The 16265-nt window shown below is 40.8% G+C and overlaps 1 protein-coding gene across 3 annotated transcripts; it reads left to right on the top strand.

Annotated features, from left to right (window-relative positions):
- Positions 1 to 151: 151 nt before the first annotated feature.
- Positions 152 to 14280, top strand: C11H15orf40 (chromosome 11 C15orf40 homolog). 3 transcript variants are annotated; one of them, XM_035554747.2, is made up of 4 exons: positions 152 to 265; positions 338 to 461; positions 1706 to 1833; positions 14024 to 14280. In XM_035554747.2, the coding sequence occupies exons 1-4, from the start codon at positions 191 to 193 to the stop codon at positions 14270 to 14272; spliced, it is 576 nt and encodes a 191-aa protein (XP_035410640.1). In that variant the 5' UTR covers positions 152 to 190; the 3' UTR covers positions 14273 to 14280. The 3 variants fall into 3 exon arrangements, with proteins under 3 accessions (XP_035410640.1, XP_035410641.1, XP_050568931.1); XM_035554748.2 differs by lacking the exon at positions 14024 to 14280 and adding an exon at positions 3875 to 5039; XM_050712974.1 differs by having other exon boundaries at positions 154 to 232.
- The last annotated feature ends 1985 nt before the right edge of the window (positions 14281 to 16265 follow it).

Here is a 16265-nt window from a genome sequence, read left to right as displayed (position 1 = left end):
ACTAGAGCACTGCTTGGAGAACGATTTGGGGGTGAGAAGGGGGGACGGACCCACCCCCATCTCATTTTTCTTATTTCCTGGGACTTCCCTGGAAATTTCCTGTTGGGGCCAGGCCCCGTGGGGCCGGGGGCGGTGCCTGCCGGGCCGGGGGCGGGGCCGGGCGGTGTTGGCGGAAGGGCAGCGCGGAGCCATGCCGGGCCCCAGCGGCTTCCGCCCGGTGCTGCTGGCGGCGGTACGGAGGCTTGGCGGGGCCATGCCCGGGAAGGTGCGTGCGGGGCGGCGGGGCCGGGCCGGGCCGGGCCGGTGCCCGCGCTGACGGCGCGTTTCTCTCTTTCAGGGCCGAGGAGCCGCGAAGGAGCCCGCGGGGCCGGTGCTGGCGGCGGGGCCGGTGGTGGCGGCCGAGGGCGGCGTGAGGGTGACGGTTCGCGCCAAGCCCGGCGCGCGCTGCAGCGCCGTCACAGGTGGGCTGCGGGCGGGCGGGGCGGGCTCGGCAGGGGGAGCCCGAGGGGCTCTGTGGGCTCAGGCGGCGTGTAGCCGTGCAGCCGTGTAATAGCCGTGTAGCCGTGTAATAGCCGTGTAATAGCCGTGCAGCCGTCATCCTGCGGCTGGGAGAGACGGGAACAGTCAGGAGGAGCCCTCGGCCCCCCAGGCAGCCCCGTGCTCGCGCTGTGAATCCTCAACGCACCTCTATTTGATTTTATTTGTGAAAGGAGGGACAGCAAACCAGATGGCCTTGAAGGGCTCTTCCAACCTGAATGGTTCTGTGGTCTTCCCTTCAAACGCACGGGCACAGCGCTTCAGTTTTACGCCAGCTGCTTGGATCCCAAGGGCTTGTGGAGGTTTCCTCCTGCTATAAAAGCTGGAGCTTGCAAAATCTGTTCCCTCGCTACAAGGCTGGGTGCTCTGGACAAAGTAGGGCAGGTTTTTACATTGATAGGTGTGAGCCTGACACAGGGACCTATTCCCTGCAGGGTGCCTTCTCCCTCCGAGAAGAGCGATGCTGAACTCTCTTTCCAGCTGTTTCAACGGGGGTAAAACTAAAAGCAGTTCTAGGCCATAATAATTACGGTTTAAAAATGTATAAATCTAAAAGCTGGAGCAGAGTAGAAGCGAATGTGAATGTGAATATCACGTTTCAGTCATTACATCCAAGAAACACTGATCAATTGGGTGAGTTTTACTTGTGGTCAGTAAAATCTGAGCACGTGTTAGCACGCTTAGATGTGCTGCCAATTGAGCCAGAGAAAACGTGATGATAGCAAAGATCTCGGGGCCAGCCTATTGGTCATGCTTTTTTTTTGCGCGTGTTGGGGTTAATACGATCTGTATTATGCTGCACAGTGCCAAGCTGGAGTACACCAGCAGCAGAATGGGCAATACAGAGAGAACATTACCATAGTGCCCCGACTGCTAGAGTATAAAAGCCAATAATTCATAGCTGCCGACTGATACGGGTCTAAAGGCTTTGATGTTCTTTGTGCTGGAAGGTTATCGTTGTTCATACTGGCTGACAGCTATCTTAAGGGAATTTGTGAAGTATAAAAATACCGAGTTACCTGCTGATCTAGGAGTTCCCTCCTGATGTAGGAGTTCATTTGTTTGTAAATTGAAATGCTTTTGAAAGCATAAGCGTTCATTTTTAGGAAATGATAACTAGATATTTTTGAGTATTCCGAGCATAAACTCTTTAAAATATCTGTTCTAGATGTGACAGCTGAGGCAGTAGGTGTAGCTATTGCTGCACCTCCGTCAGAAGGGGAGGCAAATGCAGAGCTGTGTCGCTACCTCTCTAAGGTGCTAGAAGTGAAGAAGAGTGAAGTTATTTTAGAAAAGGTACTTTTTTTTTCTTTATTTCAGTCTTCTCTTACTGCATTTTAAATTCAAGATTCTGAATTGTTATTCACTGAGTTAGTCATTGGAGATACTCTCCAAGTTCAGTCCAAAAGACACTTGAAAAGTGTTTGAGTTAATGGAATGATTAATTGAGGAAAAACCTAATATAAGAAGAACCACAGCTCGAGTACATAGAATACTTCTTATCATGATGTATTTTCAAAAATTTATGCAGTTCATGTTTTCTGTGACCCTTAAAGATTCTTTTGTTTTCATTTCAAATTCAATACACATAATTTGTGCTTTGCAGAAAAATGTGCATTTTATTCATAACTTTGCATTCGTTGTTTGAAGGTACTTCTGTATTTGAGTAAAAAATTTCTGAAAAGTAACTGTTGCATATAAGTAAAAGCATTTGTAAACACATCCATTCTATCTGGGCCTTAACAGTTTCTCTGTGCTAGTAGAACTTGCATGTGTTGACTTGGCAAGTGGAAACTATTATTCATTGCACTGAATAAATAATTTGTTTTATTAACACATTGAACTCATATGTCAGTCTTTCCAACCATGTTAATTTACAGTTTGTAAGCGTGAGAGCACAATGAAAAACTGTGCTTTTTATTTTTCTGTGCTTGTTTAATGTAGCTGTAGAAGTCTGTTAAAAGATAGTGGTAATAAATGGAATACAATTAATGAATTGAGCACTGCTTTGATGAAAGGTAGAGATGCTAAGGCTTGGTTCATGTTTTCTTGACTCCTGGGCAAATTCCTTAATTCAATCAACATTTTACATTAACACTCTCCTGTCTTAAAGAGACGTTTAGGTTTAACTAGATTATTCTCATTAGTGCTAAGCAGAGTTGAGCATAAAAGGGGCCAGTGTTGTCTGACCTTCTTGACTCAGTTGATCTGACCTACAGTGTCCAAATAATTGCATGCTAGTGTTGTTTTTCACAAACCACTGTTTGTTCTCAGTGAAGCACTGTGGTAAAGTCAGTATTTTATCTGTGACTTAGATTTCCCATCCTGATCTGCTGGGTGTACACACTGAGTGATTTTTGTACTATTTGCTCTCTGTTATGTGCTACTTGTTTTATGATAAGTGATAACACTACCAAAACTAATCCAAGTGGGAAACAATCCAGTATAAAATAGGGCTTTGGAAATATGGTAATATTTCCACCCAAGGGGCTTGATTTTCATCATCAGCTGGCTAGTCTGCTTCAAAAATCTATTTTTAATTTTAAAATTCATGCCATATTTCTGTATAGCAGTGTTAAGACATTTTCCTTATTCAGGATGTCCTTTTGGATCTTTAAAGATTTCTGTCAGGCTGCAGATTAAAATGCAACATATTTGTTTCTCACGTTTTTACTGAATACAGGCAAAGTTGTAGCTTCAGGCGAAATGAAAAGAAATTACAAATTTGCCAGTTCCTATGTAAAATAGCAATTTTGTCAGTAATACAAAAACAAGTCAACGATATTTAAAATAACTGCCATACTAATCTGAATATTTTACAAGTTATATACAATGCAATCTATTTTCATTTTGTTGCTATTACCAACCTGAGAATTCAGCTTAAGAGTAACTAATACTTTGTGGGAGACAGTGTTAAAGAAAGATCTAAAAGTCCACATCTATCAACTATATACAGTAACTTTAAAAAAATAAAATGCAAATGCAGTTGCAGTCTTGCTTCTAGATGATACAGCTGAATTTTGGAAACTTACCATTCCTTACTTTTTATGACTATAAAAAGGGCATAAATTCAGGGCATGCTCTGGGAGCTGTATCCAATTTTAAAAGCAGAGTAGATGAGGCATTGCTTTCCACTTTTAAAATAACTAGAAAGGACACTGATGAACCATGTCTTACTGCTGTTATTTCTGCGTACCTACACTCTAAGAATTATTTTTTCAACAATACCTGTATAATCTTTCAATACCTGATGTATTGGCATCACAATGAGCTTTTTGGCAATGTGTGTTTGGTGGTGATTCTCTGCAAGATAATTTTTTGTGTGTGTCTGAACTAGGGTGGTAAATCCCGTGATAAAGTGGTGAAGATTTTGGTATCAGTGACACCAGATGAGATACTAGAAAAACTGAAAAAAGAAGCTTCCACTTGACCTAAAACAAGAGCAGCAAATGGAACAATGTAATGCATCTTGGTAAATGGACTGATGGTTTTTCTTATGTAAATCTAGTCCTTTTGAGAATTTGGATAATGACAAGGAGGAGACACTCTCTGTCCCCCACCCCACCCCCCCTTTGTCAATATAGCTGCTGTATAGCTGAAGTGTTTGTGCATGTGTAGGTTTGCTTAGAAAAACTTGTCTTTACTGAGGCTCTGTATCGGCTTCTGTCACTACCACAGGCCTTTTCCCCTCTGGAGAGTTTCCTGTCAGTAAGATTTGTCATCTTTCATGGACTCTAAAAAGTTGTTTAAGAAAATTGTTTCTGAATGCAACAAACTTTGGTTCACCAAGCAAAAGGCTTGGAGTGATAGGCTTCAAAGGCATTGGGACAATGTGAAAAGAAGTGTGGTGCAAAATGATAAATCAATCTGGACAGTGAAGACCTAGAAGAGTGTTCTCTTTGATATCTAGTGGCGGGTATAGGGTGCAGTTCTACACTATGTTCGCATATGTACATCTAATACAAAAGTATTTGGAGCCAATATACTGTTCTTGATCATCACGCAGGCAAACTAAAAACAGAATCAACAAAATAACTGAAGCAAAATCTGAAGTTTATAGCGCTGACCCCAAACCGAGTAATTGCATTGCTAGTGTCACTTTGTAATAGCCTGCAATCGGTTGCCTGAAAATCAGAGATACAATGATAGAAGCTTTGCCAAATGTATGTCAAGTGTAATGACTGTTTTTAATAAAAGGGGCAAAAAATATTATCAAACTTTGCTTTGTGTTTATATTTTTAACAGAAACATGGTTTTCTAGATGCCACATACTAGATTGTTATTATTTAAACAGGACTTTTTTGTGATCGTTCCTTGGTTTAAAACTGCTTAGTATCTCAACCCATGGAAAATCAAGCAGAGTCAGAATTCGAGCAGGCAGAACTGAACAAGAAATCTGAAACAAAATGGGCAACTATACCCCAGTCTTAAGGGCAATAAGATGATTTGACTTTTCTTTTTGACATTCTTCAGAGGCCAGAGTAAGATTTAACTATTTCCCAAATATGTTTGTGATATCATATGTCTCTGGTAGGAATTTGCTTTTTCATCTGAGTCACTACTAATGTCTGAATTTCTTATCTTTACTATGTTTGTCATGTTTTACAAGTACTTATGTTTACATATGTATATATATTTAATGCCTAAACTAAAAAAAAAAAAAAAATTATGGTTGTAAAAGTTAGGGCTAAATTCCTTTACTAGCGTCACATGGTGCGGACTTTATAGCTCACAAATCATTTTTTCATGATCAAAAATCTCATTTTATCAAATTCCTTCTTCTTCCTGATATCCTAAATATTGCAACAATTTTATTTAGACTTCAAGGTGACTCATTTTCACAGATTTTACAAAAATGTTATGCTGTAGTTTGGACAGTGTTTAGGGAACTAAGACTAAATTGTGACTGGTATTTGCTGTATGTTTTGTATCTGGACTCCCTATGTTCTCAGGCTTGTGGCCAGCTACACATTGCCTCGCTCGTCTTCCCTTACCACTTTCAGTCCATATGGACCAGTTTCGGTTTACTGATCTGTCAGCTCTGGTTTGTAGCTCCTTGGCGTTGCGTCTGTTCTTGCCCAGCAGAGGGGTACCATGTCCTGCAGAAGAATTAAGGCAGAACAAGGAAAAAATAAGTGTTCATGTTTGGTTGGTTATTGGGTTTGTTTTTGTTGTTGTTGTTTGTTTTTGTCTTATTCCCCAAGTTTCTGTTTATTATGACTGGGACACAACAATCCAAAGATTGTACAATCCTGCTTTAATAAGCTGTATGAGATGGATGCTGCAACAGCCATTATAAATAATTCCCAGGAAGCTGATACCATGTGTGACATGGCATATATTCTATATTGAAATAACATATTACACTTTACCAGGACTTCAGACCCTGACTGAGGTAGGAGGTGGGTAGGCAGGTGCAGTGTCTGAGGTACATTAGTCTTTGGTGATGATTGTCTACAAAAGTGACCAATTTAATCTTTCAGTTCCTTCTATGTCTTGTCAACGTGTTCTGCCTAATCTCTTTGCCAGCTTCTGCTTCAGAGATTTTACCTTTCCCAAACTCCTTCGGCTAATATTCTGCATCTTTTCTTCCGAAGCACTGAAGGTATGAAGACAAAAGGGTGTTGTCAGTGTGTCATGCTGCCATTTTTATGTAATCTGAGCCAGACACAGTCACATTCATCACCCTTGTCAATCAGAAGATGAGTCCTATTCAGCTAGGAAGTTAGTAGTCCTTGGCTAGGCAGCCACTGTGCCCGCCTCTCTTTTGCATTTCTGCTTCCTGCGCGTTTGTGAGTGTGTTGGGGCCCATATATAAAGCTGATTTTGTTCTTAGCCAAGCCAAGTTCTTTTTCTTTTGTCTGGTTTCTAATACAGCACTTGATACTCACTTCAGTTTGTCCTGTTCAGTCGTCATAGGTGTTTTTTCGAGAGTTGTTGCAGTTATATTTTTTTAGCATTGCTTCTCTGGAAGCAAAAATAATATCGGTGGCCTATATTCAAGCCCTAACTTCTGTTGCTCAAGGCATTAACTAGTTGAGACCTCAGTGCAGATGTGAAAAAGCAATGGCAATGGAAGCAGAGAAGTGGAAACTCAGTTACCCTGGTAGCAGTGCTCTGCCTTGCTCGAGATTGACCCAGTGGACTAGCGAGTAGTGTGGCAAATGAAGCCTTTACATGCTGGGAACAGAGAATTTGTTTGATACCAGTAACCAGAATTATCTCAGAGGGTACTGATGTTTTCATGTAGTCTCCCGATTATATCTATAATCTAATATAATATCTATAATAGTCATTGATATATTTATTCTTGTGACGTGCCTGGGAGGCAGGAAGGTATTGCTGATGTATGGCACAGTGAGGTAAGTGGCTTGCATCACCAAACAAGACGTCAATGCCAAAAGCATGATTTAGGCCTAGCTCCTTGCCATCAACTCTCATGGTGAACACAATGAAATATCTTCCATTCTATTTAGAAAATTATGGTAGTAAATATTCCCTAACTTTTCAGCAGAATATATTTTTAATAAAGCAGTAGCTCCTTTAGCTTCTTGGTCCCCACTGTATCTATGTGCATAAGAACGTCTTTTTTTCTTAAAGCAATGTGACTTGAAATCCTACTATTTACTCAAGCTCAGTGCTCTTTTCCTAATGCATTGTCTGACCAATCTCAGTAAGATCTGTGTAATGGTGATTTAATATCTTAGTGGTTATAGATGTGGGCAGGCAGTGGTTTTTTTATATAATTGAGTTATTTAAACATTAGCAAAATAGAAGTTATCTGAATATATTCTGTGTCAAGCAGTCTTATGGCATAGAATATTCTTGCTCTTTCTTCCATTCAGTTAATGTTTACTTTCTAAAATCCAACTTTGAAAGTAGGTATATGTTTCATTGCAGCACTCTAATATGCTAATTAAGGATATTTAATTATACCCTCTGAAACTGGCCTCTTTGCTCTTTTCATTTCAATCCACTCCATTTATCATCTGCAGCACATCCCCATCTCTGCTTTTAGTCCCATGTGTTTCTAAATCCCTATTTCTTCCTGTATCATCAGTCTAAATAATCCTGTGTAATTGACAACTTTGTCAATAACTGGCAGTGGCAATTTACCAGAAGGCACCATTTAATATCTTCCTTCCTTCAGCCTCCAGGAAGATAGATACACCTGCTCTTTCTCCTCATTACTTCACATCGCCCTCTCAGTATTTCCCTTCTCACACTGTTTATTTGCATATGTAAACTTGAACCAGCTGAATCCCTTTTTTTTTCTCCCCTTAATTCCAGCCTGCTATATTCCCGTCTTAATGTTTTTAGCCTTTATCTCAGGAGGATGATTCACTGCCATATTAGCTAGTACGAAAATATGCTCCCCTGGCTCCTTCTGGGAACACGGTGCTGTACCTGCATGTAAAGTCTATCTCCGTTATTCTCTGCCACGAGTGCAGCAGCCTTTCTAAAGTGCTGTTAATGTAACCAAGGCACAATAAACAGTCAAAAAGCTGCTGAAGAAATGAAATACTTGCCTGAAAGGAGGAGTCTGCTGCTTCTCTAAGGTACTGGAATTCATTTCTTCCTAGTCCTTTATGTATAGTTTTTCAAGTAATTGTTAATAAGCCATGGAGAATTTTGCTTTCCTCTATACATACTGCATTTATTAGTTTTTATTTGTTGTCTCAAGAGTTGGGAAAGCTAGAATGGCAGAGTAGTCTACCATACCATCTTACTGCAGCTCAAGGCTCAGGTTTTGGAATGTCATTTAAATAATATTTTGAGTTTCTGAGTTTAAAGACACGGGGAAAGTGAAATATATTGAGTATTGCTATAGCAGTTGGTCACTATCGAAACGTGCTGTAAAGCGAACAGTTGACCATTAACTTAGGGAGAAAAGAGTGTTGAAATGAGCTCGAAGCTTCACGTTGTGCTGCTCAGATAAAGCAGTCTGCCTTAAGAGAATAACTGGAGTTACAAATTGTAATTCCGGCATAATTGTCATTAAGCTGCCTTTTTCCCATTACCCAGCATGTGTGTGGTGCTCTTGGTAGGGCTGCAGCACGTTGTTCCTTTGGCCAGCTGTTGTTGCTGCAGTGTCTTGCAAAGCAGGATGCATTAAGGCATAATTTAAGGGAAAAAAAATCAGAACCCTAAATGCATATGAGGACCTCTGCAGTGCCCATCTCTCTGAAGGGGGCATTGGCAAGTCAAATTTTATGAATTTTATAAAATTAGATATTTCTACATAACTTTTTTTTTTTTCTGGTGCCCTTTCCAGTAGATTGTCTTAAAATCTACAAAGTTTAGTGCTTCTTTTCTGATGCTCAGAAGGTCTGTGGGGTAAACTTGGTAGCAGTATCACCAGCCTTGCTCAAGCAGCTGCCTGCCTGCCATCCCTTGAGTCCACATGCCCTCTTGCTGCCCTCTCACATTCACTTCTGCTGCTGGTGCTTCAGGTAAGTGCCTTCGAGCAGGACCAGCCTCCCTGGGGTTGTTTCTGCTCTTTATTTGTTACATCAGCATTGTTGCTGACACTTATCTCCTTAGCTGCTACAGTATTTTGTTTTTTCTTCATTTCTTGGGCTTGACAGCACTTTGAGATGCATTCATTGCGGAAGGGGAAAAAAGCCCTAGCGATGTAATCTTTGCAATCAGAGGGCAAGCCTGTCCCTTCTAGTGAAGCCCTGTAGCAGCTCTGTGTAGCCTCTTGGCATTTGCCCTTTAATAAAATGTCTCCTTTTGTCTTCAGTAAATCTGACAGCAATCAGCTAGCACATATTTGAGGTCATGTTCGTGCTATGAGGAAAGATTGCTATTAGCTATTAGGACGCGCTTATGAACAGAGAATTTTGTTCAGTATTTCAGCTGATTCTTTGCTGCCTTTTGACAGCGAAAATGCAATCTGTTCCTAATAAACCTGCTAGGTTCATGAGTGGTTTTTTATTTTTTTTCTTTTTGTTTGAAAATCCTGATTAAACTCATCAATGTCTGAATGTCGGTGTTAATACATAGAGGGGACCAGCCAGGCAAATTGTACTTGACTAATTTTACTTAATGAGGACGTCTGATTCTGCTCAGTCACTTCCACACTTAGTTCAGGTTCAGCTACCAAAGCAGATCCAAGAGCTTTTTGGTCAAATATTTTTAAAAGATGATCAGCTCATAACGGTATTCTCAGAATGTCAGACTTCTTTTTGCTGTGATTGCTGTCATTTATCAGCTAGAATTAAAAAAAAAAAAAAAAAAGTAAAGTCTTTATTTAATGAAGCACTAGGTGATATTTTTGGGAAGGGATAAATGGGAAATCAGAGCATCTGAAAACACTAATTTGACAATAGCTGTCATTAAGTTGTGTATGTGTAGCAAGACTAGTCTTCCAAATGTCTGGGTGTGTGAAAGTAGAAAAGGTGTAGGATCTAATTAAACATATTTTTCTTCAGTAGTCTATAAAGTATATAAGCCTATATAAACCCTAAATCTGCAAAAAATAAGTGAAGTAAAACTGTCCATGGAGGTGTTGGCATACATATTATGCACTTAGGGAAACAAGACCAGAAGAACATGCAATGCCAAAGCTCGCTATAAGCCTTTCTGCCAGCTTTATTGGAGTTGTCATCACACATGTGAAAGTATTTTTTCTTTAATCTTCTGGAAGATAAACTTACACAAGGAATGTTTTTTCTTGCACCACTGTCTATATCACATGGCTGTTAAGAAAAGTTCCATTAAAGATGTGTTTTATGAAGAATGTTTAACAACCTTATATAGAAAACCTTTGGTCTCTCAGCTGCGTATGATTTCTGCTCACGCCAGTGGATCTACTCAGTCTTTTACCTGGGAAATAATGTAGTGAAGTGCTTCAAGTTTTACATGCCTGGCATTACAAATTTAAATAAACAAATTTTGTTAGTTCATTTTCAGATCTTAGCTATTTCCATGCTGTGTTCTAGGCTTTGTCCCTCAGATGTCCATGGGGATGTACCTTGATTAGACTCTGAAGAAACAGTACCTGTTTGCTTGATTCCTGGGGTTGAGTAACGGGCAAACTTCTCAAATCAGAAAATGAAGAAGAGAAAACATGGTAGGGAGGGGAGAATAGAGAATAATTTACATTATTCAAAGGTCATTTATTGAACTATTAGCAATTTTTTTGGCTTGTTGGAAGTATTTGCCGCATGTCGTAAGCTCTACTGGGGAGAAGCATGCACAGAATAAACAATGTGATGGGCTCCGAATGTTTTATAGCATCTGCTCTGCTGTTTAGCACTCAATTCAAAATGGGAAAAAACTGTCACAAGAGTAATACCTTCCTTGTCATGTTTTCAAAGACCGTAAATCTAATAATTTGCAACATAATTTGCCCCATCTTTCACAGTTATTTGTTTACTTACAATCTATGAATCTAGATGGGAAAAGGCTATTGCCTATGGCCCTTTTAGTGTGAATTGTGAGCTCTTAAATGCCAAACTGATTTTTTTTCAGGAAGGAAAGATTCATCTTCTGAAATCATAGATCCACGCAAGGGCCATATCCATGTGTAATATAGAAAGAGCATCTACTGGTGCTATTGTTATTTAGAGATGTGTGAGTTAAAATACAAATTTAGATGGGAAAGTCTGTGTGTTGATTATAACTAGTTCATCTGTTCTGCCTTTTCATCTCATTTAAGTAAATTGATTCTACAAAGGCAGCTACAGCCTGGCAGTATTTTTTTCTTTTTGGTGACTGAACTATTATCCTTCGCAGCAAGTCGGGACTAACAATTTGTAATTACTCGGAGAGGCTGGCACATCCCCACGACACCAGAGACAGCCAACTGCAACTCCTGGGGTCTTACCTCATCTGCAGAGCTTGCTCCAAAGTAAAGCGAAGGCTCCCACAGGTTTTCGTCATGCTAAATTGGCAGCCCTGCGAGCCAGCCTCCAGCCTCTTGTGGTGGGAGGAGCTGGTGCCAGAAGAGCTCATTCAGGTTAGTGGCTACGGTGCGAGTTTGCTCTGCAGGGGGATGATAACTGTGGACTGTCTTTAAAATTGCTTCCAGATGAGACACTCCATTCTTTTTCTCTGTCAGGAAAGCGTTAGACTTAATTGTAAGAGAAAATTGAACTCAGAGAAATTCGTACCAATCATCAAGTCTGAATTTTAGACCTAGCGCCTCTGCTGTATTAATTTCCACTGTTGAAAGAGTACAAATACCAAAAGGGGAAGACATGTCAAGGTTTAAGTGAAATCACTTAAGAATGGTGAAATCAGGTCTTCTGATTAACTGGCTCATTCAACAGTGTAGTACGTGAGAGGGTGAATCAAGCACTTGTTTTCTTTTGCTTTACTGCCTGTGAATAGCGTCAAGCAGAAGTGACACCCATCTTTGCCTCTTCCACATTGAAAAGCTTTCTCCACAAAGGAGTCTTTGGTCTTCTGCTACATGCCTGTTCAGTTTTAGAGGATAAATACAGCCCACAGTTTTAAAGGGTAAATAAATCTGTGATGACTTAGTTGCAACAAAAAAGCATGACTGACAGCAGGTTTGGCAGCAGACAATAAGCTATCAAGACCGTTGTGAACCTAGAACTGGCAGCAGGGGAGAACGAGATGTATTTCAGCATTGTCAAGAAGAACATGTACTAAACAATAAGATGTGAGCCAATTTTAGGGGCTAGGACTGCTGATTATCTTTTTGTCCAGTTTCATGAGGGACAGAATCTTTTCCAAAGAAGAATGTCAGGCCTCTAAAATAAGACAATAAGAGCATGTAATCTAGGTATAGCAACCTCTGTGTTTTGTCCTTTTCCCCTAATCTTTTCTTATTTGTAATTCTCATTATGGATTAGATGCAGGTTCTTGGAGATCCACATTCCTCTTTTCCTTGGGTAAAGCTCAAGTCTCTAATTGCCACTGTAATACAAATAATAATAAGAGCATAATCAAGGTTGTATTTGTTTTGTGGTTATTATGAACACTAGAGGCTTACAGTAATTATAATACCATTAAATAGTAATGACAAAAGTAAGAAAGTAGATCATGAGACTCCTTGAAGGAGATGAAATGTTGCTCAGTTTTCTTCAGTAAGCCAGGCACTGTATTCCTGTGCATGTCTTTTATAGCAAAAAGACCATCCTGAAATAATTTCCAAAATGCTGAGGCATAGATCAACCCCTGTGTGTTAAGGACAAAGTATGCCATATAAAAGACAAGTTTATGTGGGAGAAACTAAGCAGGAATCAGCTCAGTCTCAAAATTAGTTTTCCGTGATTTTTGGAAGTGCATTGCATCTCACTGCGTTCAGTAGTCAGAGATCCTGCATTTAGTGCACAGAGGCAAGAATGTAACTATGAAGAAAGGAAGCCTTCTGTATACCTCTCACCATGGCATCTGATTGCTTTATGAATTTGTGCAGCCAGGGGTATGACTCTATTTAAAAATGTTGTGGAGTGTACTGATGTGAAAACATTGTATGAAATGATTCTGTGACCCAGCCCTTTGTTCCATGCAGCTGTGCTCAGTACTGCCGTTGTGACTTGTATAAGCCAGTGCAATGTGGTATTTGTCTCTCATCTTCTTTCATAATGTGTTCAGAGTGTAAAGCTCTTGTCACATGCTTAAAACTTTGTGTAAATACAGGGGGTAAGTGCACCATCCATCTAGAAACCAGGTAATGAGATTGGTAGTGCTGAGACTTCAGGTGCCAAGGTCCTTGTGGGACCAGAGTCGTGTGGGCAGGTTCTGTCGTTTGCACATGAGACAGCTCTAAGAAGTCTTCCAGCAGCTGCAAGGCCTTTGCCCTTTCTTTGGGAGGGAAAAAGGTTTCTTTGGGGTAATTTAGTCTGTCCACTTGGTCTTGTATGAGCCACAAAGCCTGCATTGGGCCCTGATTATACAGTGGCTCTGTGGCTGTTGCAGTGTTTATGGTGTTGACTTGTGAGGGAGAGATGATGTACATGACTTTGGTTAATGACCCTATAATATGTATCCTTCCAACCCAAATAGGAAGAGAGCATCCAAAAGCAAGGAGCATGATTAAATACCTCTCCTGTGGCACAGTTAGAGCAGGCTCATAACAAATGTGAAAAATGCAATTTCATTTTCCTGCAGCTTTTCGATTTCCTACTAATACCTTTTACAGAGGAACAAAAATGCTTTTTTTTGAAATCATTATCATTTACCATATAAATTTGAAAGCTCCTAGAAGGTTACAGAGGTTAATTAAAATGCCCATTTTAATTGTTCCCAATATGTTAAGTATATTGTGTTTGATTTTGTTTTATTCCTTTACCTCCTCTTTGTCTTGTGTACCGTGAAGTTTGCTGACAAAGGGCCAATGGAAATGACTTAAACTAATTTTTACTGGAATTGCATTCTGGCCTGTATCAGTATTCAGGATGGCGTGCTCGCCTTCACCTGATGTGATGTGTTAATTTGACATGGAAACTGAGTAAGGCGTGGAAACCAAGTAAACAATTTACTGCATTAAATGATATCCCATCTCCAGATCAGTGTTTTGCTGGTTAAAATAGAAGTCCTTGCTGTTCCTGCATGGGAAGCTGCAGCTTATCATCTGCCTGCGGATACTCAGCCCTGTTACCACGTTGTGCACTCTGCAGCTCTGCCTGCAGGCCAGCAATGTCACGGGGACGAGCGAGGCACTGCCAGGCTCAGGAGCAGCACGGGCCCAGCGTGGCGCTCCCCACCGCAGTTGCGGTGCAGATGTTACATGCACAAGATCCTTCATGCGTTATAACATTTGTTTAGGTTCCCAGCATGCAGCCGGGGACTGATTGCTGCTATATATTTATATCTGTTATGGTCACAGGAAAGAATGTGTTTTATTTAGCAGCTTAATCTGTAAGAATTCAAATAAATTCTACCTTTTGACCCTTCGCTTGCTTGAGGTCTGTAGCATTGTCCATTGCTTTCTGTGTTAATCCAGACAAATCCTAGTGATGTGTAAATGACTTTTTGGTACATACAGTCATTTTCTGTTGTTAAATAACCTCCTTTCAGTTGTTGAAACTGAGCCACTCTTGTGCAGTGAGAGATTGCCATATTAAACTCTCCTTGGGTTTCTTATGAGCAATTGTATGGGAGCTCGCTCAGTAGAGATTTCTGTAGGTGCTTGGCACTGTAAGGGTCCTGGATTCTCCTGAATTCAGCTGGGATCCATAAATGGGCTGGGTGTGGCACAGACAAAAATACCAAGAAGTCACTGCCCCACACCATTCCACAAGGAATCTGACCCAAAGTAGCAAATTCAGAGCTGATGACAAACGGTGTAGAGGAGGAAGAGGTCACATGCTTCAGACAGAGTTCAGAAAGAAGGGATAGGCAACGAGCTCCAGCAGGCTTACAGGAGAATTTCCAGAGGGAAGTATGGAAGTCTGTCCCTCAATTCATCTACAATTAGACTGGAGGGGAAAAAATACAAATGTTCTGTTGGGGACAGTTGGGGACAACAAAGAGGCTGGTGATAGGAACAAAAGCTTTTCATGAGGAAAGTTCAGCAGTTTTCAGTGCAACTGGAGCTCCTCCTGTCTAAATAAGAACCCAAACATGCTTCAGGCAGTCTGGGTAGGCCTAGCTGCAGTGGGCAGCATGCTCATACTAAGGGTGTTCTGTAGGGTGCCGCTGATGAATCTTTTTCACAACATAAAGAGCTCTTTAGCATTGAAGGCCGTAATGTTGATTAGTGTAATGTAGCAATAAAGGTTTTTTTTTTGCTTACATTTCTCTGTGCAAGTGTGAAGGGTTGCATACCTTCAGGAAAAAAAAAAAACACGTAAGGGCTGCATGTGCTGGTTGTGTGGGACTGGCTCTTACTGACAAGGGGCCTGGAAGGCCCTGAGTAGGTAGCTGTACCCCCCTGAAGAACTGCTCTGCCCATAGGTTTGCACGGGTTGAGTGGAACTGTTTTAGTTAGTCTAAGACAAAATTTTTGCATTTTGCATTTTTTCCTTAGTGTCCTATTTCCATTGCATCTGATCTTGTTTCTAATTTGTTACAAGTCTGCTTTAAACCAAAGGAGCACATCCACAGCCTCATGTGCAAGCATACCACAGATGTTTTAAGTGTGTCGGCTTACTCTGAATAATGTGCCTTTGGTCCAGTCTGTAAGTAACCAGGTAATGCTGACACTTCGTTGCTCTTTGTGTGTATAATTTTCCATTTAGAGACCTGTTTAAAGCCTTGCTCTGATTTTGCCAAGTGAAGCCAAGATGCAGGCATTCAGTCTGGTCTTAATTCAGCATAGAAGTTTTGATCATCTTGATGCTCACTTTGGGAGCCATGAATTCAAAAAATGAGTTGACCTTCACCTGGTAATGTTTCCTTTCTTTATGCTAAAAATCGCAGTGTTTTCTAGCAATCCTTAAGGGTTCTGTACTAGTAGTAGAAGACCTGGAGAGCTTGAGAAGGTTCTCTGTCCAAGCCACAGGGTGGGAGACATGGTTATGTGCAGGTTTCTGCCTTTTAGAACAGAGTTGGGAGGTGTGATCTGAAGAGGTAAAAATAGGCAGTTAATTTCATTCATCAGCTAATGTCCTGTAGCACTGCTGCGTGCCACACGCATGTGCAGCAGAAGTGGAGTTGAGCCAAAGAGCAGCTGAGTTTGTGGACGGCTTCGAATCCAAAGTCACAACGGGACCTGCTGGGCTGTCTAGGATCCTCCCCCAGAGCATTAATGAGAAAGAGATGCCATCTGGAAGAATTTTCTTGCCAAGAGATTGTGATGCCATCTT

The sequence above is a fragment of the Cygnus atratus genome, chromosome 11 (genome assembly GCF_013377495.2).
Source record: "Cygnus atratus isolate AKBS03 ecotype Queensland, Australia chromosome 11, CAtr_DNAZoo_HiC_assembly, whole genome shotgun sequence".
In the NCBI taxonomy this organism is placed as follows: domain Eukaryota; kingdom Metazoa; phylum Chordata; class Aves; order Anseriformes; family Anatidae; genus Cygnus; species Cygnus atratus.
This window is presented reverse-complemented; position numbering and strand designations above follow the sequence as displayed.

What these genes read in the sequence shown, in the direction of transcription:
- C11H15orf40 (XM_035554747.2), top strand. Translation starts at nt 191, where the DNA reads ATGCCGGGCCCCAGCGGCTTCCGCCCGGTGCTGCTGGCGGCGGTACGG. An exon ending in GCGCTGCAGCGCCGTCACAG is followed by an intron (nt 462 to 1,705) that starts GTGGGCTGCGGG and finishes TATCTGTTCTAG; the next exon opens with ATGTGACAGCTGAGGCAGTA. An exon ending in GTGAAGTTATTTTAGAAAAG is followed by an intron (nt 1,834 to 14,023) that starts GTACTTTTTTTT and finishes TCCCATCTCCAG; the next exon opens with ATCAGTGTTTTGCTGGTTAA.